General features: G+C 32.9%; 3 protein-coding genes across 3 annotated transcripts; all 3 read right to left on the bottom strand.

Annotated features, from left to right (window-relative positions):
- Positions 1-1,660: 1,660 nt before the first annotated feature.
- LOC139881851 (type I inositol polyphosphate 5-phosphatase 2-like) lies at positions 1,661-4,706 on the bottom strand. Its single transcript, XM_071866255.1, is given in 14 exon segments — positions 1,661-1,858; positions 1,860-1,884; positions 1,965-2,113; positions 2,255-2,363; positions 2,477-2,667; positions 2,753-3,187; positions 3,189-3,278; positions 3,280-3,559; positions 3,637-3,741; positions 3,921-4,008; positions 4,300-4,386; positions 4,485-4,494; positions 4,496-4,591; positions 4,674-4,706. Coding segments are annotated over 14 exon segments (1,896 nt in total).
- An 8,072-nt stretch (positions 4,707-12,778) lies between these two features.
- Positions 12,779-14,795, bottom strand: LOC139881858 (tobamovirus multiplication protein 2A-like). Its single transcript, XM_071866262.1, has 6 exons — positions 14,563-14,795; positions 13,960-14,059; positions 13,766-13,846; positions 13,585-13,689; positions 13,113-13,322; positions 12,779-12,886 (listed from the first exon to the last, which is right to left on the bottom strand). The coding sequence occupies exons 1-6, from the start codon at positions 14,793-14,795 to the stop codon at positions 12,779-12,781; spliced, it is 837 nt and encodes a 278-aa protein (XP_071722363.1).
- Positions 14,796-17,667: 2,872 nt separating this feature from the next.
- Positions 17,668-21,494, bottom strand: LOC139881850 (two-component response regulator-like APRR2). The gene is made up of 11 exons (XM_071866254.1): positions 21,365-21,494; positions 20,614-20,693; positions 20,323-20,389; positions 20,039-20,085; positions 19,784-19,861; positions 19,204-19,698; positions 18,997-19,137; positions 18,649-18,915; positions 18,343-18,411; positions 18,179-18,256; positions 17,668-17,823 (listed from the first exon to the last, which is right to left on the bottom strand). The coding sequence occupies exons 1-11, from the start codon at positions 21,492-21,494 to the stop codon at positions 17,668-17,670; spliced, it is 1,608 nt and encodes a 535-aa protein (XP_071722355.1).
- Positions 21,495-25,485: the final 3,991 nt, after the last annotated feature.

Genomic DNA, 25,485 nt, shown 5'->3' with positions numbered 1-25,485 from the left:
GTTTGTGTTCCAAGATTCAAACTACCAAAAAAGGGCCCACTATTGGGCCATAGTAGCCTCAATAAACGGTCCACTGTTTGGCCCAAAAAAGAAAATGTAAAACAGATGCACGGAAATTTTTTTTTTTTTTTGAATTACAATTCTCTGCGCGGTACCATAACCTCACTATTTGAGATGGGGCACACCATCACTGGACTATTCTCATGGGATAATGCACGGAGATTTGATTAATGCTTTGTTGAATATATATATATATTTATTTACTTTGTTAGAATATTTTAACATATACTCCCCGTGACTTGAGAAAAATGATTATGTATAATATTGGGTAGGCTAATCTTACAAATTAATTTTGCTCAAACCTACAATATATTTATATACTATGGTATTGATAATAGTAATATTGTTTTGTGTATTTTCTCAAAAACTAGTGGGGTGAAAATGAAAATATATAATTAAGAGCAAAAAGAGACAAAATTACTTAAAAAATTGGGTTGGGATTTCGAATTTCGAACCAAACCAACCTCAACTTTACATTGGTGTTGACACGACCCAATTTTAACAAGAATGTTGCTTGCTTTAACCAACTTTGTCTTTCCCGCTCTAATGCAACCAATTGTTGCACCGTACTTTGCTCTCCCGGCACATAGAGATTCTTCTCTCTCTTTCTTCATACAAAAGTACAAATATATAATCTAACCCTAATAGTTCAAGAGGGAAAATTTGATAGAGTTTCATGGATCTAATTCAATCCTAAAAGAGGGAAGATTGAACATGAACTTGTAAGTGATTGATTGGAGTTCATGGATTCCCACAACTCCCCATAATTCGAGAATAGAATACGACTGTGATGCGATGGTGATGTTTGAAATAAATTTGATAGAGTCTCCCAAAAGCTAGCTCAAATACTGTTGGAGCAAGACTATCCATACATAGGTGCTACAAAAATATGCGATCCGTCGAGACTCATCAAATGTCCAAAGGTGATGATCCATGGATTTTGCATGACTCCCAAAGAAAGATAGATAACGAAGTTTCCATGCGAAAGCCATGCACCGATATAGTGCATAAATGTTAGGAGGGACATTTGAGAAGTTTCCATGCGAAAGCCATGCACCGATATAGTGCATAAATGTTAGGAGGGACATTTGATAACTCTCTCCGTAAAGATTTTTAGAGAAAATCTAAGAGCTCAAGAAAATTTCCTTAGCAGATTCGTCGTTATCTCGAAAAGCTAGTACTTGTTTCAAATGAACAAATCTCGAACAACATACACAACTCGGAACAAATGAACAGAGTCGGGAATAACATATTCAGTGACTTCTAATAGTGCAACCAAAAACCCAATTACAAACACAATCATTCAAGTTTCTGTACAGATCAAGGAATTAAATATACAAACAGGGAAGAACATTTAATAGTTGATTCTGTATATAATCAACACGGAATGATATTAAAAAGTAAAGAGTTGAGCTTGTACTCAATCATTGCTTGCCTTGTGAAAACACAAATAACCCTGGGCAAGGCAATGCATCTCTTGGTTGTTGATTGAGTAAACTATAACTTGTTCCAGCCTTGGAGTAGTTAACATAGAGAAGATTAATAGTATAAAACCCTTGCTTGTTTAAGAAGTTTTCTTCTTGAATACTACCTGATACTGCTATCTGATTAAATTGTAATCCTCCTCATCTTCATTTAACAAAATTTCCGACTGTAGGACTGCTTTGTTGACATTTAGTGCCCTTTGCAGCTTTCGATGGTCTAAGACTTCAACTTCAACCACGAACATAGAAGTGACCGGACGATGATCAGAGAGCCTTATTTCCGACCTCTTGTAACAAAGTTGCTTTATGCCTTTTTCCTAACCAAAGTATACGGTCACACCTGCAAAACGTTTTCAAATACTGTATGAGGACCCAAAATGAAGGATTGGAATCTTGTTCCAGGAAACTTGTGAAGATTACCAAGCCGGAGATCTCCTCTTTTCCCCTTCTTGTGGATTTTCGCCGACGTATCTGTCGGAATTTATTCCGTATTTATAAGTCGGAGGGAAGTCTATCAATCCCTCTTTCCATCCGTCAAATACATGTCCACTATGGAGTTCTTTGATCAACTGAACCATTCCATCAACGCCTATTACTATTAGTCTTTTTTTTTTCTCAAACTAGACTTCAGAAGATAAATTAAAGGACTAATATCTTCTATTCTAGGTTGGAATTACCAAATCATGATAATTAGTAAATGTGTTACCTACCTGATCATGATTAAGAAGTTGATCCCACTGTTTCATAGCAACAAGTTTCCTCACTTCCGCGTCCAACATATTCAAACGATAATTTAGATCGCCAAACCAGAATATCCGACTGTTTGTTTGCAGAACAAGCAATCAGCTATTTGATTACAATATATCTAAAAAATCAATCAAAATGAATACCTAACATAATGAGGTGAAATATATATATATATATACACTTACTCATGAGATGGAATTGTGAGAGGTTGATCATCCACAATATCAAAGACAGATGAAAAAGTGGTGCGTCTAATAATCTCATTAACATCAGCATTTCGCCTTTGTTCAGCTCCATCCTTTTGACCAGAAGTCAAATGAGAACAAACAAAGCACATCTTTGATTGGTAAAGAGACATACTAACAGAAACAGATCCCTGCATCATGCATCCATCACCAATTCAGACTGAAACATCTTTGGATTTGGGTAACGTAAACTACAAGTTACTCCATTTTACCTACCTTGTTTCCCATGTAGCCCATTAGGCCTACACCAACAGGAGATACTTTTAAGCTGTTTATATGTCGCCGAAGTCGCTTTCTCACCCATATCGATAAATATATCCCTACCATCTGCTTGCTCACAATTCGAACATATTTAGGCCGTGACTTTGTGCAATTGTTTTCTTCTTCTGTTTCCGGAAAAATGACATCATCGTTCTCGTTGTCGTCATCTTCCTCATCATCAGAGCTTCTATCCTCCAATGGTTCAAGCTCCTTTTCCTTAAGAAATGAGCTCAAGTCTTCAGAGCTACGGTGTGATCTTCTGATCAGTCTACTTCCACTTAGTGCAAAATTGGAAATCAAATTAGGGTTGTCAAGTGAATTCGACCCAATCCTGGCATTACTACTCCACACTCTACGTAACTTAAAATCGGAAGATACTACTCGAGGAGGAGTTTGCATCTAAAGAAATCTCCGGCCAGTCTAGTCTTGTATCATACTCCATTCCATATATTCTTTTCATTTGTAGACTTTTTTCCGATACAGACAACTTTATCAAATCCTTCTCTTTCTAAGTCATGAAGATTAGGGCTCCCCGCACTTATGAGCTCTAAAGGCGCATCATCTATTTCGTCTGCAAGCTCATCTGCAACTGAAGAGGTCCTTAGTACAGGGGAAGGAGGGGCACTGTAGCTTTTATGCTTACTTTCGCTTTCCGAGGATTTGTTCAGAGTTTTACGGATAAGTGTCTCCCATTTCGAAATTGGACGATTATCTTCTGCTCCTAGTACGTTCCCAGCATTCAGAGGGACGACCTCTTGAAACCTGTAGAAAACCAAAATACCAGCCTTGTAAAATTTGAACCTTAATTTTTATAAATCATTCTAGAGAACTTTACTCACCCAAGAATATACATGTCAGCTGGCTGTTGAGAACATATCCAATCATCGATCTCAGTATCGTCAGAAGGAGATCTTCCAGCAACATTCCAAGTTCCAATAGTCACCCTGCAAAAACCAAAACAGAAAAAATTAAGTATCAACTTTAGTAAAAAAAATATTACCTCCGGCCCAAAATAGATGCAAATTTTTACATGCAATTTGCATTGAAAAATTTGCATCTATTTTGGGACGGAGGTAGTAGAAAGCAGAAGCCTGGATAGCATAATAAGAACATCACGCCAAACCTCACATCCTTTGTGTTTATGTACTGAACACGCAGAGTTTCAGATTTTCCTCTCCTATGTCTTGATCGATAGCCTTTGGAAGGTTCATCTACAATTCAGAAAAGGGGAAAAATGAAAGTTTTGAGACTTAAGAGCCAAGAAATAAAAAAAAGTAACAATTCATTCAAGGACCAGGCACCATGTAAAAAAGAAAGTATATAATGCTTTTGATAGCTTCTTTACATAGGACCAGGCACCATGTAAAAAAGAAAGTATTCATAATCCTAGGATTTTGTAATAGAACAGGAGAAAACCGTGGACGATGGGGGAAAATTGAAACGATATAATTAAAGAAGCGTAAATCAAATTTTGAGATCTTAAGACAGAAAGTAAGTATTGCCTGAAATTTGACTTTGGCATTCAGATTGGCTCCATCTACTGCCAAAATCGTCAACAGCGTGTACTCTTGCATCCTTAAGAGAACAAGCTGGAAGACGAAAATCAATCGAAGAGAAACGATGAACATCATTTAAGTTTAGTATTGTGAAGAACAAGTAGTAGAAGAGAGCATATATAGTTACATACCATCATCTTCCACTCTCAGTTTCAGTGTCCACCTCATCCTCGCTAAAATCATACACTTTTGGCTTTATATTCAGCCATTTCTTCATCACAATCGATGGCCAGAAAGCCTAAAAACAATAATTAACAAACAAAATGCTTAATTTCAACCAAACAAGCTAAGAGATGAGCTCAACCTTAAATATATTATACCTCAGAACGCCTTCCTCTCCTGGTAGTTCTCATAATTATCTCACAAGAGTAGAAGGAAAGGAGCAATTACTTTTGGAAGAAGCAACCGGCGTTAATTTTAGTATTGATCTGTTGTCACTTTGGTAGGGAACGAAGGATTACTTACTTAAATAGGAAGGCTTAATTACAAAAACAATTAAAGGGTATGGGCAGAAGGCGGGCTAAATGCTAAATTAAAAGAAGATTTGATCATTTGGGGACCAAACACTTCACGACACACACACAAAATAAAGTTCATCTACTTCCTCAACTTGCAGCAAAGAGAATACTCTATTCTGATCTCTTCTCCATTTAGCTATAGCTTTCCTTTCCTAACACAAACCAGATATATTATAATTCAATTCCAACCAAAATGTTATTTCCATTAAAATTGACACATCACTTTCGTGATAACTAACCCTATATATAGCCCCTAGGATGGAATTTATTTTGTGCCATGTAGACGACAAGATAATCCATTTCAGATACTCAGTCATCAACAGCACAAAAAAACCCAGTTGCAATATTCAAATAATTAAAAAATTTATACATTACTGTGTGAAGATTAACAGAAATTACAACCAACCCAGTTGCTAATTACAGCAGCAGATTAAGAAAGTTTCCAACTTGGGCAATTATTATACTAAGTTGGATCCTAATCAGAGAGACATTAAACAAAATCCCAAAACTTAACTGAGATGAAACAGAAATGACCACCACAAGTTTTTATAAAACAAATATAGAAAGTTACATCATTTACACAACACCCAAAATCTCAATTTGTTTCTTTTTTTAAAACAAAATGACAATGACCATTAAAAGAAATTTAATAGGAAATTAAAATATTATCCATAATTCAATACCTGCACACGGCCAAGATTTTACAGTGACCCCACACCATGAACAAGCAAATGGGTTGACAATAAACAAATTGAACGAACGAATACAAGTCATAATTGGTAAAAATGAAGTAGGTTTGATGAAGAACAATTGGTTGGACGGTTAAGATTTTGCATACAAAAAAAACTACTATGTATGAGGAGAAATTCTAAGAATTTATTTTATGTAATAAAATATTATATGGAAAATGATTCATAAACTGATGCACTTACACAGAATGTGGGGTCAATAAAGCACTATACGTGGAGCAAATGCTCAACAGTTGCCCATCTCATATTTTTTTCGGATCATCCAAAATTGAATTCATTAAATTCATGAGATAAATTATAAATAATTTTATCAAATTATTTATAGTTTTGATGAAAATCGTTTATAATTTGTTCAATAAATTTAATGAATTTGATTTAGATGAATTCGTTCAATGATAAAATTAATTTTTCTATAAATATTTAAAATATAATTATAAACATAAAAACATTATCGAATCAATACATTTCAATTGCAAAAAACTAACTTAAAATCTAAATTTTGTCATAATACTATCAACAGCACTTATAAATAACTTATTTTATGAACAATTATGAGTTATAAGCACTTATCAAATATATACTATCAATTTTTTACAAAGAAGTTTGATGATAATTAATGATGGATTTTATCGAAATGTGCTATCCAATGAAGTTTCTCCTCAATTTTTATAGAAATGGAAAGTAATAACGTCATTTGCGGAATTCTGAAGCCTTTAAAGTCAAAACTCTATCTACACGTTAGGCTCATAATTCATAATTCTACTCCATATAATTTTCTATAAAAGTAGTAATATGTAGTAATTTTTTTTTTTCAAAATCTTTAGAATTGAACATTAGGAAATTATAAATGTATTTCCCTTAAAAAAAAAGCTAGACATTTTAATACAATTTGTATTGAGGTGAACAGAACAGAGGTAGTACGATCGGAAATTTCATTTTCGGTTTTACAAAATTAATGTTGTAATTAAGCCAAACCGTAAACCGGAATCTTCAATTACGGGTAAAGAGTAGAAGACTAAAATCGGATACAACGGTCCAAGACTAACACAAGACTAAAACCGGATACAATGTTCCGGTCAACTACAGAAATACAAAACCCGAAATTAACAAACCCGGTCAAAGGGCCACGTGCCAAAAGCCACCGAATTATCCAATGCATGCATGACAAATGGCACGTTCTGTTTGTGAATCGTAAGTTTCAAGTTCCTCTGTTTGTTTAAAAGTTTAATTTGCTTACATTTTCAGCATCTTCTTTTGATTTTTATTGCATGCAAAATTTTGTTTGTGAATCTGTGAAGAAATTTTTGAGAGTTTGTGGTTTAGTTTAAACAATTTTGATTCAAGGACTGGAGTTCTGCATCCTTTTCGATCACACTCTGCATGATGAAGATTTAGACTTCTCTAGTAGTTTCTGGTAATTGATTTCATATTGATCAATTAGAGTATTTAATTCTCTTTTGGGCGTGAATTACTATATTTTGATTAGAATTGTAGAAATAATTCATAATAATGGTAGTAGGGTACGCTATTTTGATCATCTATTTCTGCTGGTTTTTTATATGCCTAATTTAGTCATCGTGAATTTGCATGCAGCATTTTGAAGGTTAAAATTTGTTGTAATTTGTAATTGAAAGGAATTTCATGGATTGCAATTTTTAGGTGTTCAAAGTTCAACTTCACCTATAAAATTCAGATTTTTGTGTGGAGTTTGAAGTCCTAATAATTTGTTGGGCTGATGTTTTAGGGAGTTTTTGAAGATCAAGCTTCAGACTTGGGATGATTCGGTAAGATTAAATTTACTGGGTTGGAAATTTAGGAAATGGGGTCTCAAGGGAATGGTAATCCTAAAGGAAAAGGCCAGCTCCATTCTCAAACATTGGCTAGGCAGAACTCAATGTACAGTCAAACATTATACCGTAAATCACATTTCCGGTCCAGCATTAAACCGCATATCACGTTTCCGGTCCAACATTAAACCGTGAATCACATTTCCGGTCGTTCACTTAACCGGATTTGTCAATTCCGGTCTTAGCATGGCCCGATTTTGTTAATTCCGGTTATAGCCATGGCCAGATTTGTTAATTCCGGTCTTAGCATGGCCTGGTTTTCCTCTTTCCGGTTTTAAACTATAATTAATCACCTAACCTCAATTAGTAAACCCGGAAACTTCGTTTCCGGGAAGCATCATAAATGTTCACCTTTACCCGCTACAATACACAAAAGTACTGTACCCAATTGAACACCCAGTTGAATACGTGCCTTCATTCCTCAGTTCGTTTATCATTATCACTCTTAGTTCTATTTCACATTGTATTCATCTCCAATCCATGCAACTAGAACACACTCAAAAAGTCAGACTAGAAAGTTTGACAATTGATTTTGTTTTTATAAGTAGTCCTTTAACTTTCGAAGAAAATCGATGTTGAATCTCATTTTAAAATACACTGTATTAGTAATCCTTATCATGCATTTTCCTTCTTTAATTAAAAGGATTCATGGCGAACATTTTAAAATAAAAGGATCAAAATTAAGACATCTGTTAAAATTATGCATAACATTATCATTATCCGACTTGATGTCTCCTAGTGCTAACCTAACCCGTGTTGGATTGATTGATTGTACGGTTTAGTTGACCCTTTTTTTTTCTTTTCAGAGTTTACGGTTTAGTTAACACTTAACATAACCATCTTAATAAAAACAATTCATATGACACACTTACGTAAGTTTTTGACTGTTTTACCAGAAAACAACAGTTAAAAACGATGTCGTCCTGCTACAATACAGTTTTAGGTATTTATACTGTAGGAGGGAGACAACACAGAGACAGACTGGAGATCAACTATGGGTTGATGTCCCAATTCTTGTTTTGTTTTGTTGCTTGTAATATAGTACTTTTTTTCTTCCTTTTAGTTGTGTCGCCATATAAGAAAGTTATTATAATTAAATACCTGCAATATCGTTAAATATAGAGAAACTAGTGGCAAGTGCTCGCGCGAAATTGTTGGTCGACGTCGATTTAATTTGTGTATTTCATTTTATTTGAATATAAAATTGTCTATTTTTACAATGGGATGGATGAAAAAAATAATGAAAATATGGACATCAATATAATAATCTAACTTACAACTAAGTAATAAAGTCGACTATGATTATAGAATGAATAGATAAACGTGCATTTTTATTGTTGCTCATTGTATTTATTTTTTTAATCTATTTTTTATTTTTTAATTATATGATATTATTAATTACTATGTAAAGAAATAGCATCTAATATAATGCTTAAGAATAAGTCAAAAGTTAATTATATAGTAAATATAAACTAATATTATTTTTGTTATACAAAAAAAACTACAAAATGACATATAATATCATAAAATAATAACACTTGTCCTACCAAGTCCATGGCTACTTTTCATCTTTTTTTCATTTCATAGCCAATGAACCGTCTTTATAATGTTCACTTTTTCCAAGTTTATAAACATGTCATAAGTCACATAAATCATTTTTCGTCGATTGGATAACGAAGACCAAAATAAACAGCTATACGGATAAGAGGATACACATCTTCAGTTAATATCTCAATGTTCAATTTCTCAATTTGGAGCCAAATCTGTCGAGACATAGAAATTCATGTCATGAAAAAATAACACAAAGATGAGAGATGAGATTGTATTAGTCAACGCATTTATCTCAAAATCCATATGCAATTCCTAGTTCTCTTTCATTTTTTATGATCATAAATTCATAATTATAACAAATTAATTGTGAAATATTAATTTAAGTATATAAGATGTTGTTGTCAAACATAATTAAACTTCAAAGAAAATATTGTCTAGTTCAATTGATCAAAATCAGTTAGGAAGTGGTAAATAAATCCATGCTGCTTTTTAAGTAATACACGCTAATATTGAGATTATTATCATTACTGAATATTTTACCTTTCTTCTTAAACTCATTAGCAAAAACTCTCGTTTCAATTCTTATTCAACAATGGATTTCTTAGACTGTTAAGTCACAGATGATAGAAAGTGGAAAAATATAATTATAAACATAACAAATAATAGAATTTTATATGGGAAGAGTACGAACTTGAATTGAAAATTTGAGCTCACATTTATCCAAACTCAAATTTATCCTTAATCGTTATATTTATAGACTAATATGAGCTCTGACGCTGTCCCATCCTTCTGGTAAACGCTTCGTGATTTAAGACTCATGAGTCTTGAATTTCGGACTACCTAATCTTTGAAATGGTATAAATCGATGGCGATGAACCCGAATCGTTGTAGATTGCCATCAACCAACCAAATTTTTTTTTTAAGGAAATTTTTTTTTAGAAAATTGGGGCTACTAAGATAATTTTGAAATAATAACAATTTAAGTTTGCTTTTAAAATCTAACAGAGCGACGGATTGAAATGAAGAACCCTAATCCCCAAATCAATTTTTGTTGGAGATTTTATTTTAGATAGAAAGCAGAGGGAAAAAAACAATAATTTTGAAATTTTCATAAGCTGCATGCAGATAATTTTCAGAACTAACCATTATAAAAACAATCATTTCAAAACCACCATCACAAAAATAGATCGATTATGAATTATGATTGAGATTTTAAGAATAAAAGTAATATCATTGTCAAGTCCGAAATGAATTTCGTTTTGAAAGAATATTTTGAGTTGATCACTCCTCGAAGCGATTATGTAAAAAGAACAAACGTAACGGACCAAATGTATAAAATATTAAACATAATAAAAATAATATTATTTCAGAGAGAACAAAATATTTGTGTTTTTATTTTCGTTTGCATGAGATAATATACAATGAAATTATTGGTCATGGATTGATGACGGTTCCTTTCGAAGTGTTTTTTTCTCCATTTATAATTTATATGTCATGTAATCGTCGGTCAATGATTCTGTAAATTACTATGACAAAGAAAATAATTCATATATCATATAATCGTCGGAATGATTCTGTAAATTACTATTTTTTTTAAGGGTCTGTAAATTACTATGACAAAGAAAATAATACTTTCTATCCTACGTGTTTTATCAGTTAAATCTGTTTAGATTTACACCCTCTCAACTAACTTAATACTACCTTCATTAATATTAAAAAAAAATACTATTTTCATTTTAAAATATATAGTATTTTAATTTTAAATAATTAAAAAATATTTAAAATTAAAAAATTCATATATTTTGAATTCGAAGTATAAGATTTTTTCCATTTCTTTCCTTTAAAAATTAGTAATTCCCTACGTTCATAATATACATCAGACATAGAAAAGGATGAGAAGAACATATAGATTCGAAATTTTTTTATTGAGGTGCATATTATAGAGACGTCATCTTTTTTTTCCCAACAAACAAATACTCCTTCCGTCTCATAATACATAATATTTTATATTTTTAAATTTATCAAAATAAATATTTTTAATAAAAATTATTGATTAAATATAAATTCATTTAAATAAATCTAAAAATACATAACATCATATATTTTAAGATATTATTATTTTTTTAAAAAAAATTATGTATTTTGATATATTACTAATTGAAGTAATTGTGATAGTATCATTTCGCATCAATGCAAGCTATATATACCAATACTGGTATACTACGTATAATAATACATGATTCTAGAGGGAAAAGGAAATAGAAAATGAGATTGGTCACATTCACAGCTGGGGGTCACTTACAACAATAGTGCTGGTATTCATATAATATAATATATACTAATAACAATTGACTTTTCTTTAATTTATACATTTTCTTTTTGAAATTATAGATTTGGAAGGTCATGAAACGTCAATGTCAGACCACAATAAGTTCTAATAGCCAATCAATTTCAGATTGAGATCTCAATCTTGCCAACTCTTAACACTATATACTCCGTGGTATATTGAAAATGAATGTGTATCAACAGAAAAAGCTAGACATACACATTGCAATGCAATATGTACATATCGATTTGAGTTCATGCATGGTTTGGAAAATGAGGATATAAGATTATATTTAGGTGTATATATACAACTGTTTAAATGAATTTCTCTGTAAGTGTTTCTATCTATACTTGTTGTCGGAGTAAATATTTGCACGATCGGGGAGATTTAATGCTCAATAACTGGATGTAATGTACGTTAACGTTTGAACGAGCTAGCTCTTCGGACAGTTCGAATTGGACAACTTTTGCACAAGCATGAGTGGTGAGTCTCTGTGATTCTAAATGGTCTAGGCCCTATTGCTATGTGTTTGTGTGCTTTTGACCTCTTTGGACCTTGTTATGTCGAGTGAGTTGTATAGGCGTTACTGTTATGATCGACATATCTATTGGAAAATGAAAAGGATTTTCATTTAATTAACAAAACGCACTAGTATATACGTAAGTAATATCATCATCAATTCACTACCAAATACCAACAACTGGATATATCCAAAAACCTAATATATATAAACTGTCTTTTCTCAAAAATTTCCAGAGTAGGAATCCAATTTGCATTCACTAACCTAGCTCTAGTTTGGACCACAAGGCACCTAGAAAGAAATATAGAGATTAAAAAGAGCTATTAAGAAAACACACACAGAAAGTGACATTAATGGCTTAAATGATACTATTACACAATAAAGACAAATAGGAAGAGCTATATATGTTGCAATAAAAAGAGGAAAATGATGTTTCGGAAAAATATACGCCGGTTTATAAGTTGGTTATGCTTTTGCTTTTGCTTTGATGAAACCTCAAAGGTGTGCATCTCGGAATCATACAATGATGACTTGGGGAGAATTCTTTGTCGCTAGAGTCGACATAGAACAAAAAAATCTCATTTGCGACGTTGTCAAGGTCACACAAAGCATAAAAGGAATCATTCCATAGCAAAGATCTTCAAGATTTTTGTACTCAAATTAAGAATTGACTCATTTACTAGTCCACATCAAAGCCTAAAGGTAACAGAACAAGATATTAGTACAATTTACAGATAGACATAAACAAAAAAAGATTGTCTCAAGAGGAAACATTAGAGGGGGGGAATATGTATGAAAACACAAACTGGACATAGAGAAATTGACACGACTGCTGTCTGAGATCAAAACACCTGTCCAAGGAATCGACCTTTGAGGGGGATCAAATTTTGGATTCAGCAAGGCCTATAAAGTGATTACATGATTGCGCAACGGCTTTTTTCTTCTGTTGGCTGTGGCGTAACTTGCTGATGCCTTTGGGAATCGGATAGGTTGTGTGTGAAGTCAGAAGTATCGAGTCCATACTGGTTTCACGTGCAACATAGAATTAAATACAGAAGTATTAAACCAAGAACTGAACGAATAAAAAATAAATCCGAACTTATTAGCCAAACAAATGGCATATGATGCCACAATTTCCTAATGGGATAAGAGACACACTGTTAATATCATTTTAAACAACAAAGGAGCCGCCATCATTTTCAATTATTTAAAAAGTTGATGTTGAGAAGTGCCATAGATAAATCTCACCTTTTCCCGCATGCGTGCGCTCCAAGCATCATTTCTGCCACCATGCTGATCCATGCTGCCAGAAACTGGCACACCTGAAGCTGGAGCTGGTGGTCTGTTCAGGAAAGGCTGCCTAATTTGTTGCCTTGGGGATATAAACTCATCATCACTGTCATATTCTAGAGGTTTGTTTGCTGACCTAACCACAAGAGTTAGCAAGAATACTAAAGCCTGAAACAAATTTTTGGTTCATTAGATATATGGTCATTTAAGAGAATATAATAACAGAAACCTATCTCTTTGCTACTTTACAGGCTAGAGGAACATAAACAAATTGAGGTTAATGTGAGAAAAAGTTGAAAAATTAGATGTTCAAATCCACTAATTGAATCCAGTCATGTATGCCAACCAACTTCACACGAGTTTAATGACATTCGGTTTTGAATATATATGTGCAAGTCGATGTGCATTGAATCTATACCATTATGCTTACCTCTAAAATCAGACAACCGAGAGCGACCCATTTCACAATATCCAAATGTTGTTTAAGAAAATCATAAATCATGTGAAAATCTCCTGTTTTGTCCGTTGGAATTTCCTGTCAGAAATGTACTCCACGAATAAGATGAACTTAGAGCAACTTGATTTTAGAATATCAATTTACGATTCCTTACTTCTTCCCAGCTCTTGTCAAAATATATAAACCCGGCACATGCTAATTCCACACAGATCAGCAAGACCAGCAATACTGAGTACTATATTGTTATTAAAGAAACTAATGATTTAAAAAAAGAAGGAATGAAATATAGTTCATTTTAACATTGGTCTGCAACAACACAAATGCAAATAACTGGAACAATTAGGATACGAAAACCAAGCAACATCCAGATCGGGTGACAGCTGCTATACAGCCAATGCAGGAAATGATGAAGAGGACTACTCCAACGGCAATGAATAAAATTATGAACCTGATTACAAATGAATACAAGAATTAGAATTAGAGCATGTCTGAGATCACCATATGGAAATACTACAGAAACTTTCTACGAGCAACTTCTCAAGCAGCAGCAAAATTTAGTGACAGTCAGGATGAATGGAAGCTACAATCTGAAAACTAGACACCAGAAAATGGAGATTTCACAGAACGCTGACCATAAGTGTATTTGAAGGAAGAAGACCAAAATCGAATAATCATTCATCAAAGAAGAGAAAACAAATGGCATCCAGAATAAAGTATTTTCATCAAATTTGCTCCCATTTTCAGCCAAAGGCAAAGAGTTACAAGAGTTTTGACGCTTCTAAACCAAAGAATCTGCATAACAAAGATCAAAACTCATCAAAAACTATTTTTTCACTCAATATGCTTTCCATATAACGGATTTACATTTGTACCAGGCACGCACAATACATTATGATAAGAATAAACAAAAAATTGAAACAAGGCATAGAAGTAAATCAAAAGGCATCCTACCAGGCCTTTGGTAGCTTATCCAAAAAGTTAGTAGAAAACGACACCGCAATGAGCATGGGCCGACCAAGGTCTACTATATCCCCGTTCACAGGTAAGGCTGTAAGTGCATCATCAGTAACTCGTTTGTACTCCACGAACAAGTAGCTACCATAACCAATCATGGCCAATCCCACAAGAGTAAGAAGGAAGTTGAGGAGCTTCAATAACCACTCAAAGCACCCTTTACAAGCCATCTTTCGGATTGGATGCCTCCAACCCTGTCAAACAAAAATCAACTGGGCCTCTGCTATTTCTTCAACTTCCTGATAACCTAAACATTAAGCCACATTTACTCGTAAATTGCTGAAAAATGCAATGAGGAAATTCGGCAACGCGTTATTATTATCAGGACAATGCAGATTAGTCATCTAGCATATTAATTGAATTAGAAAACTAATTAAAGAAAACATTCATTGAATCTATAGAGTAGTAAATCATCATATGTTCTTATCATAAACGGCTAATTTCACTTCAATCGCTCCATAATTAACTAAATCTTAAATGTCTAGTGCAAGTTAAGCTCTGGTTTTCCTCAACAACAAGAAAAAGGATCCAAATCATATTACAGCCACACACACAAAATTAAAGTCCATAGCAAATCCTCTAAATGCTAGATTGATTCGGCGCAACGTTAATGAAATAAAAGCCCAGTTCATGAAAACTATAAGAAAAAACTCACATAATAAGTAAGAACGATCGAGCTAACATCGCAGCATGTACAATGAAACAGATAAGTTAAACTCATGGATATAATCGATAACCATTAATTAATCGATCAATCAATTCATTCAACTGATGAAATACACAAATGATACAAGCAACAATTAAAAAAAAAAAAGAAAAAGAAAAAAAAGAGAGGTGTAGGGATGACTCACAGCTTTGCGATAGAAGAGATTCCGATCGACGATCGTCAGCTTTTTTTTCTTTTCCTGGCGAGAAGAGAGAATGTGGTTGTGTCTGGAAATGGTGGAACGAAATTATTACGATAGCTTTTCGTTCTGTTTTTGCTGAATTCGCTTTTGATAATTTTATTTTGCACGGAGTGCCCATCTTTGATCATTTTCACAAAAAGATCCTTGAACTGTAATTTTTGTATATTTAACTCCTCAAATTAAAATTTCGATGGCACTGTCAATCCTTAATGTCCAGCCTAAATTACTGATATAGCACTACCATCTCCTAATGTTTCAGAATATTACGTTCATATCAATGAATTTAACAATTGAAGTTTGAGGATTCAATTAGAGACAGAATGAACTGAAAAGCATGAATTTTAAAGAGGACATGATTTCCATTTTCTTAAAATGATGTGTAATTTGTAAAATAAAATCCAACTTTTGGGTTTGCAAAAGCTGTATGAATGCAATTTAAAGTCGTTTAATGTCACGTGAGAAGCTGGGGATTAATTTTTATTAGGTGAAAAGTGTAGGGCCCAATTAATTAGAAATTTGGCGGGAGAGTATGTTGCTGTTGTCTTTTGGGTAAAGGCGGGAGAAAACGGGTCCCTAACGGTCGGTCAAAGAGATAATAACTACACGTCAATCCATTTCCCAAACGTTAAAAAACTCAGCCCAACGTGGCAACTATGAGCATTTGGTTTTAGTTGGTCCTTAATGTGGCCCAAAACTATATTTGGGCCATTGTTTGTGACTAGTAAAGCCTTATAATATCACCATCTCATATTTTCTTTTTTTCATGTTTCCTCCTCATATATTCACTTCTTTTTAAGACGCTCCTGAAATATTATCTTCACATAACAACAAATTCATACATAAATCGCACGTAAAAACAGTTCAACCTCCCTAAAAACTGTTCAAAAATTGATTTTTTCAAATAATTCAGCCATCTATAACACTTATCCTTCATAATCATAGGGTTTGGGGTTCCACTCGTTAGAAAAGCGAATGTAACGTAAGATTTATATAACATATTTCCTATCTTTTTTTTACTACCATCTTTGGGTAACTTTCATACTTTACATATATTCTATCTAAAAAAACCCTAGTCATCTATTTTTCTGAGAAAGCGATAATGCGTTCATTTGTTGTATATTTCGTTTTGTTCCAAATACTTCTAACAATATAAAATATACATCTTCTAAAATGTCTAAAGAAAGACGAAACATGATATCCTCGCAAAAGCATGACTTTTTTTTTCCAATCGATTTGATAATTAGACAGCAACCAACCAACCCCATAACAAAAAAAAAGTAGGTTGTTTCATACTTTCATCTTATCAAGATTTTCACTCACCAACCAAACAAAACAATATCGAGTCGGGAACAGACAGACATTAAGATAGAAACAATCAAACAAGCAAATGACTTATTTCTAGGTACTTTGTCTTGTTTTGCCTTTGGTCTTTATTTACAACCACAAATCCTACATGCGGCTCTAATAACACAAACGTGGTTCCATCTCAGCTCTCTTTAGTGTTCTTGTGTATTATTATTCAATGGTACATGATGAACAGTTATCTTTTGGGACCCTTCTCTGCTACCAATATGATCATCAGATGGATGCCATTCCAATCAGTGAGTAGGTGTATTCTCTTCTTGCCCACGTCAGCCTCTCTGATTGTTGTTGGTGGGGTTCACCTTAGATTTAGATCAGGATTCGGGGACAAAATTGTCTCCACGGTAAACTAGGAAATGAGAGCTTTTCTCCACGTTATTTTCGAAAAGTTCATGCATACAGGTTGCGTAACACGTCATCGTTAACACATACGTATCATATATGGACACTTATTAGGGTCATACAATATATTTCGCTTTTTCTCCTCAATATTTCATAATTCTCCAAAAATAATTTAATTAAACTCCCCCAAATTCTACGTGTCAAAATGTGATTTGTATGTCTAAGTAAAGACGTGTTACACGAACTTTATTTTCGGGAAATGGATAATAATTGATATGATACAAAAATCCGTCCGTGTTTTTTTCCTTTTTTCACGACTCTAAAATCATTTTTCTTCTAAATTTTCCCTCAGTCCTAAACTAAAAACTCTGAAAGGAGAAAACCAAAAGAAAAAATGGCTGTCATGAAAAATGAGACAAGGACCAATCGGTCAATGACAAATTGAAGGAGGAGGGATGGTGGAAATGCCTTGTTTGGAAAGCTCCGATAAGACAATGTCTGTGGAAGGAGGTTTTAAGCCAAGTGGCAATGGCAGCCATGGTTTGCTTACCGCTTCCTTCACAACCTTGTCAATTACCTCCTCTGCCTGTATCAAGTGAAACATAAAATCAGTTTTTACCATATTTTTTCACTTTTTAACTGAAATGAACATAACTAACTAGGATTACTTTATATATGCTTGCATGTGCTCTGTCTAGTTTAGTACCCTACTTATTAAGTAACCCTGAAATCGGTTAGGTTTTCTGCTCCAACTTTGTGGTACCACATTTTGAATGATGAATTCTATTAACAGTCACACACCACAATCTAAGCATGTCATCACAAAATCAAATCGTATATGTATACGTATGAATGCAACTTGAGCAATGTGAGATTTCGTATGGAGGAATTTTTAGCATGAATATAGAAATATCTAAGATCATGAACATAGAAATATTTACCAGATGAGAATCTGAAGAAATCTCCGGCAAGGTGTAACTATTATTCAATAAACCAGAATTGTAATATCCAGTTGCATTCTGCAAATTACAGAACAGAACAAAAGGATTAAATAAAATCTATCCTGGTGATTTTGAGGCTAAAAGTTTTTGGCATATAGTCTTACTTGAGGAAATGAACAATGTCCCGGAGGAGGAGGAGGCATAACAGGACAACCCCATGTATCAGCATGCATCTGAAACATCAAAATATACGAAGTATTAGAAAAAGTTTCATTAATTTCCTGTGAAATAAAATACTACTCTCTCCGTTCACAAATAATTGACATAAGCACTTTTTTGGATCGTTAATAATCTGATGTATCTAGAAATCATTTTCGACTAGAAACGTCCAATTTTCAATGTACCAAAAAGGAACTAGACTCAATTATTCATGGACGGAGGGAGTATGATAATAGGAATTAATTATCTACCGCCGGATATGGAGGTGGCCAATGCCAACTTTTCCCTGGTTGCCAAGTAGGATAGCCAGGGTTACCCCACATGTGATTAGTAGGTGGTCCCCACATTGGTGGGTAGACATGAGGAGCAGGAGCTGGGAAGGGGTGATTAGTCTGATAGGGAGGAGGGAATGCCATTATCGGTTTATTATGTTGATAATTATATTTCCGTTCCCTTGGTTGTGACCATCTTCTATTTTCTTCCTTGGGTAATATATGTCTCCGATGCATTCTGTATTTCTGCATAAAGTTTATGTACAAATTAACTTTGGCAATCAAATGACAAATGTAAGATTTAGTATGATTACTATAAATTCTGACCTGGAGATGACTAGCAACATTATGCCTTGTCAAACCTTCCACTTTCATCAGCTCAAGTATTCTAGAAGGAATAGCTTGGTCTATTCCTAGTTGATCCACTGCCTGAACGAACTTTTTGTGCAATTCTGTCGTCCAGTCAACCTGAAAACTCAGATAATTAGAATCGAGACGGCTAATCCTGTATTTTTAAGTAAAAATAATAATTACCTTCATCTTTTTGCGATTAGCTCTATTCCTGGACGAATTGTGAAGACTAGAAGCTTTGTTAGTTTCAGTGCCACCCCCTTTACTATTATCAGTAAGGTTTTCTTGTAAAGGAAGATATTTATTATGGTTGTCGTTTTTGGGAGAAGGTTCACCGGACTCGTCTTCTAGTTTGACGACAATCTCGGTTAGTCTTGGAAGTTCACCGTCCTGAACAGAAATTGAATTCCCACTTGTAGTTTCGACTGATTTATTAGATTCTCCATCTTCTTTTTCCATGGAGCTGTTAGTTTGGTCATGACAATCTCCATCATCCACCAGTCGTGCTCCTTGTTTTAATTGTGGAGTTGACGGAGCTGGATACTTGTCACTTCCTGCACAAGTAATATCGGTTTCCTCTGAATTTTCCTTCACGATTTCTTCAGTTTCCAGCTCAAGAGGCAACATTGAGACGAAAGATTCTTTAACAGGCTTAAGAGAACCTCCTGCATTAAATGCCTGCATGATTGAAATTAACTATTACCGTTAACATTTTTTCTTTTAGTTCCATTTGAAGCTTTATGAACAAGAAACTACGTTTGACCTTGTGAACAACGTGTTGCCATATATTCCTGAGTTTTTCTTCAGAGAGTGGTTTCTGAAGGAATTCAACTGCCCCCAGCTGAAAATAATCATCCGACATAAATAAAATTTTGATGAGAAAACTAAATTTAACAAATGTTCTGGTTTAAGATAAATAAACAAACACACATGAACCATATAGAAACATCATGATTCAAATTTTTACATCTGCATGATGGTAATTGTAGTACAAGTAAAAAAAAGAAAAGAAATTTACCGCTATGCACTTCATCATGGTGCTGAGACAATCAATATCTGAGGTCACTGTCACAGAAAAAACCAAATTAAAAGGTGTGATGTCCAAAGAAACCCTTAGAATCATCGTTTACATTATTGTTCATTTTACACAATTATAGTTCTTTCATCAGAAAGCCTGATAGAAAACTAATGTTACCAAACTGTCTTGATAGAAAAAAGAAAAAAAAAAGAAATTGACTGATGGCTAGAAGACACGATAATAAATTGAAAAAGAGACTTCAAATAGACAGATTTAGAACTCACTTATGATAGGCAAGTCCTTAGCACTCTCCAGAAACTTATAACTCCCATCTGGATTCTTTGTAGTCACCTGCATCCATAGATAACATTACAAAACCCCCTAAAACAGACGGAGCATGCTCCACACACCAAACGAACACACCCTTAAGCCACCAAGATAAATGAGAAGTTACTCCGATGGCATGAGTATTATCCATTGAAAATGAGAAAGCAAAAGAAGATGACGATAAAATTTTGAGGCAAATATGCTTTATCTAGGCAAATCGAAAAAGCATTTTAATCAAAGTGTGTTACCTCCACAATAGCCACGTGAAAGATTTCCTGTTTCTTTGAAATTGCAGAAAGGGCTTCACTCTCATTGCAGAATATAGAAACTGGAAAACAGATCGAGAGTGATAGTAACAGTTAGAGACTCAGAATAGAATATAAAGAAGTAAAGAACTGCATCATCAAAAGTTCTATGATGTAATAAATTCAAAATAACAATTTCCTTCTAAAAAGGAGAAAGATACAAGTAATTCCCCTTTTACAAAAGGTTAAAACATGTGGATACATTATTATCAGTTTGGGATAGATTAGACTTAGATGATTGATAAAAGAGATACTAATTCAAGCCTTTTTTTTTTTTTGAACATTACTAATTCAAAAATTAATTCGTGCTCAAAAGTTTAAACTTTCAAGCACGAATAAATTTCAATCATAGCTTGAATTAGTATCTCTTTTGTCAATCATCTAAATGTAATCTATTTGTAAAACAGTTTGGGGCATAATAACAAATAGATCATTTTCACGACTCTTCAAAGTCCCAATCATTCCATGAAACCGAATTTTAAATCCTTTCTCAGATAAATAATACACACCATCTAAAGCAGTGGAGACCATGATATTCGACAATGGGGGACCAATTATATACTCTTAAAAAGCAAATTGAAGAGGAAACCCAAAACCAAAAAGATGCAATTTTTTCAACATCAAATTAATAATTGTGGATTTAAGTATGAAAACAGATTAAAACAACACATGGGTTTGATTCAGAATCACTTACCAACATAGTCCATAGCTTCAAGTTTTGATTTTATCTCAGTAGCAGAGTTGCTGTCCTCATCAAGAAGAAGAACTCTGAGACCCTTTGGAAAATCTTTCCATTCTGATAAATCATTAGCAGTGCAAACCATAGCTGGTTTGGCATCCTTCACATTATATGTCTCAGAGCTTGATCTACAATGCCAAAAAAAAAAATTTTGATCAACCCAAATTGATGTAGTAACAATTAATAAGATTCAATCTGACAAAATTGGGCACACAAAAACAAAAGTGGGTATAATTAAACAAGCAAGAATCTGACTTTCTGGCTAATGTGTGAGCAAAATTACCTGATTTGGACTTTAATAAATGCATGGAACTTGAAAAAAGTTTTGATTTTTAACATGCACAAAGCACAAGATCATTCATCCCACTAGTGAATCATTAATGCTTGAAAGTAGTATTAGTGAATTATTAGAGAAGACTAGTCACCATAGACATGATCACTGCTCAAGATTTAAGTAAAAACTCGAAAATTGACAAGATTATCTTTATAAAAGAAACAAATTTCTTAAGAAATCTTGAAACATGCATGCATAAACATGGTACTAAGAGAAATGTTGCATGCAAATCAGAACACATCTTCATTTCCACCAAAAATAAAAATCAAAAGGAAGTTGAAACGCTCTAATCTTCAACTACCTTTGGGGTTTTGGCGAGATAAAGCTGGTTTTTCTCCAAATCTTGTTATCAAGTCTACGTTTAGTGCTATGGCAGAGTAATAATAAACAGAGAGAGAGAGAGAGAGATTTTCAGTGTGCCTTTGTGCAAGAGAAGGAGGGACCTTGTGACTCTAATGAAGTTGCTATCAGTTATTTGGACACCACGGAATATGCAATTTCAAAAAATAATAGAGTGTACCAAATTTCACTTTATTTATTTATTTATTTACTATTTCCGTCTCAAATTAGATAAAAAATTTTACATACAATTTAAAACGGAAGTAGCATTTATATTTTATAAAAAGAGCCTAAATAATTATAAAGCTCCTTTTCGGACGAATATTCACCAAAAAAAAAGTTTACCTCGAAAAAATAATTCCATATGTGTACTACTATTCTTTTCCCTATAGATGATATTCACATTTTTTATGGATTTCTTTTTTCTTTTTTTTTAATGAATATTTAAAATTTACGATAAAAAGGAGTATATTATTCATTAGTAATTTTGATCTAAAATAAGTCTGATAAATAGAGCTTAAATCCTCTAAAATTTAGTTTTTTAAATCTAAAATGTGAATAAACGAAATGTGTCATATCAAATTATGGATAAAGAGGGGTAAAAGGCTCACGTCACGTGCCGTCTGTGACAGTCACTCAGTCTGGCAGTCAGGCTGTTTCTATAATCTAACTGAGTAGTAGCGACTGATTACGCATTTTTATTTTTTTTAACTTTTACCAATGCCAAGAAGATGCCTTAATTACCATAAAAAAAAAAAGAAGATGCCTTAATTTGGTTTTACTCGTGAATTCAATCCAATTTGATTGGGTTGTGATAAAATCGCTGCGATGTAAAGGGATTCTTGGCGGGAGATATTCTACCGGTCATAATACGCATATCTTTTTGATTCAGCTAGTTTCAATTGGGGTGGAGAAGTAAAATATTCATTCCTTCTTAAATGTTAATATTTTTTCCGTCCTAAAATAAATATAATTTTTTAATATAAATTATATATAAAAATTTGTATCTATTTGGAGACAGAGGTGGTATTAATATAATTTTTTATTTTATATTAGATGTAAATTTGAAAAGTTTAAAAAACATTAATTATGTTTACCAATTATATTTTCATCAATTTTATCATCTTCACCATCATGTCTCTCATACACCCACTTTATCAATTTTACCATCTTCACCTTCATGTCTCATATATTCTCCTCATGTATTGGTTATTAGTTGTAATTTTAAGGGTTTTTTAGTCTATACCATCATAATTATGTTGGATGAACTTATAAACATATTTTTTTAATTTGTGTGAAATCTTCTAAATTAACATCTAATTTGGGATAAAATTATACTCTCTCCATCTTCAAAAGTGAATGTATAAAAAAAATCAAAACGTCTGTTTGAAAAAAGAAATATATGTATTAGATAAACGACATTTACATGTTACAAGTACTTGAGAGGAAAATATAGATTTTTGTATGTCTCGCAACAGTCACATATACGTCTACATATCGTTAATTAAGTAGGATTATCCATAAAATATAGAGTGAAACAGGTTCGGATCATAAAGTAATCCGATTAAAACGTAATTATCATACACCCATAATGTTGCATTGTGTGCGTAATGTATCCATCATCCATGGACAAATCCATTAGTACTGTGCGGTGACCGGAAATAGATTTTTAATATAATCATACCCTGATATTTTTGGCACGATATGTTATTCGAATCTAATAAATTTTTAATCACATAAAATTAGTAAGTTATAGAAAAAATAAGGTATAAACACTTGAAATCGACATAAAAAACTCTTAAACTAACAATGGACAAATATTTTATATTTATAACCCATTGCCGTTACTAATCTCAATTTAGGGTAGGAAGTTCTAACAAACTTGTTCAGTACAACATGAGTGGAGTATTTGATTGGAAGCCTTAAATTAGAGTTAAAAAAAGTTGAAATGCTACTTTTTAAGGTAGGTAGATCTAAGTAATTTTAATTCGCCAACTTTAACAGTGATCTTTTATTTAAATTTTAATTAAGCTAGTCAATAAGCATGGTAACATGCTAGCTTAAGAAAAATATCGAAGAAATGGCCTTCGATTCCAACATGCATCCATGCATTAAATTAAAAGTAATCTTATTTAAAAGTCGAGAGACCTCTGCAACTTAGCTCGAGTTGGCATTCTTTCTTCGTATTCCTATTAAGATGTTTTGGTTGAACCTTGAATGCAATTGAAAGGGTCTCTTGATTGAATTTTGATGTCTTAGTACTGTCTTGGTCAACAGGTGCACCTGAGTATGTACTGATTTTTTTTTATTATTATTATATATGATCTGTGTTCCCTACAAAAAAGGATACAAATTCTGATCGCCCCTCACGAATATTTTCGCATGCTCTTAATTGATTTCAGCTAATTGAGATTCAAATAGGACAAATCTCGGTACGCTAAAACTTCCCGTTTTAGGAGATATGGGGAGAATATCGTAATACGCGGTCTTTTTGATTCAAATGAGATTGATATATTGGTGCCTTTTTGATTTATTCTTGAAATGAGTAAGATGATGAGAAACGTGTTTAAATTACCTCTTCAAATAACTTGTTATATACTTAAAATGGATTTTTTTTTTCTTGAAGTTAAAAAAAAAAATGGATATCTTTATAGATCCGATGTATGGAAGAAGAAAATGATGGCACTTATAATTCTTGTGAGTTATAGAAGCTAGGATAATAAAATCTTTAGAAGTTCTCTACCGAATAGAAATCAACAATGATAAAATCTTAGGTCTCCCTTTAACTTCTTACTATCACATTTATTTATGTCCCGGTGCACGGTTCTTATTCATTTTTATCGATGTATTCCTCTTTCATTTGATGTTTTGACTTATAATAAAAAGTTTGATAAAATAGTATAGTGAGATGATCATGGCTCCAAACATACACATAATATAATATAAGAGATTATAAAATAATAGTTGAACGTAGATTCGTTGAAATCTGGAATGAATAATAGTTGATATATACATGAATTGATTAGTCATTCCATTCATTATTATCACTCCATTGAGCATAACAATATGATGTTGGATCAATCTAAAATTATTTAATTTGATCTATTTCATGTATCATATAATAAAAATAACGAATAATATTAAAAAAATAAATAATTAATCGAAATTTGTTTTATATGTCTTTATTAATTATAATGTATATTAGATTATATATTTTTTATGTTAATAAAGTGAATGAAATGAAATTTATTTATTTCATAAAATGCGGTTTAAAATTTATCAATACAAATTTTATTATACAATATTTTAGGAAGATGGACGGAGCATAGTTTTTCATTACAGAAATTAAACCGAACAGAATAGGATTGGACCACTTAAAATATGAGTTCATCTATGCACGAAA

Source organism: Rutidosis leptorrhynchoides, unplaced genomic scaffold (genome assembly GCF_046630445.1).
Source record: "Rutidosis leptorrhynchoides isolate AG116_Rl617_1_P2 unplaced genomic scaffold, CSIRO_AGI_Rlap_v1 contig203, whole genome shotgun sequence".
NCBI lineage: Eukaryota > Viridiplantae > Streptophyta > Magnoliopsida > Asterales > Asteraceae > Rutidosis > Rutidosis leptorrhynchoides.
The sequence above is the reverse complement of the archived record's forward strand: the minus strand, read 5'-3'. Positions and strand labels throughout refer to the sequence as shown.

Bases quoted from the DNA above. Each gene is read 5' to 3' on its own strand.
- LOC139881858 (XM_071866262.1), bottom strand. From the start codon at position 14,795: ATGGCTTGTAAAGGGTGCTTTGAGTGGTTATTGAAGCTCCTCAACTTC. The intron at 13,847-13,959 runs GTATCCTAATTG...ATAACAATATAG, and splicing joins CTGGATGTTGCTTGGTTTTC to TACTCAGTATTGCTGGTCTT. The intron at 13,323-13,584 runs GTAAGCATAATG...AATTTGTTTCAG, and splicing joins TCGGTTGTCTGATTTTAGAG to GCTTTAGTATTCTTGCTAAC.
- LOC139881850 (XM_071866254.1), bottom strand. From the start codon at position 21,494: ATGGTTTGCACTGCTAATGATTTATCAGAATGGAAAGATTTTCCAAAG. The intron at 19,862-20,038 runs GTAAATTTCTTT...GATTATTTTCAG, and splicing joins CCATGATGAAGTGCATAGCG to CTGGGGGCAGTTGAATTCCT. The intron at 19,699-19,783 runs GTCAAACGTAGT...TCAATCATGCAG, and splicing joins GGCAACACGTTGTTCACAAG to GCATTTAATGCAGGAGGTTC.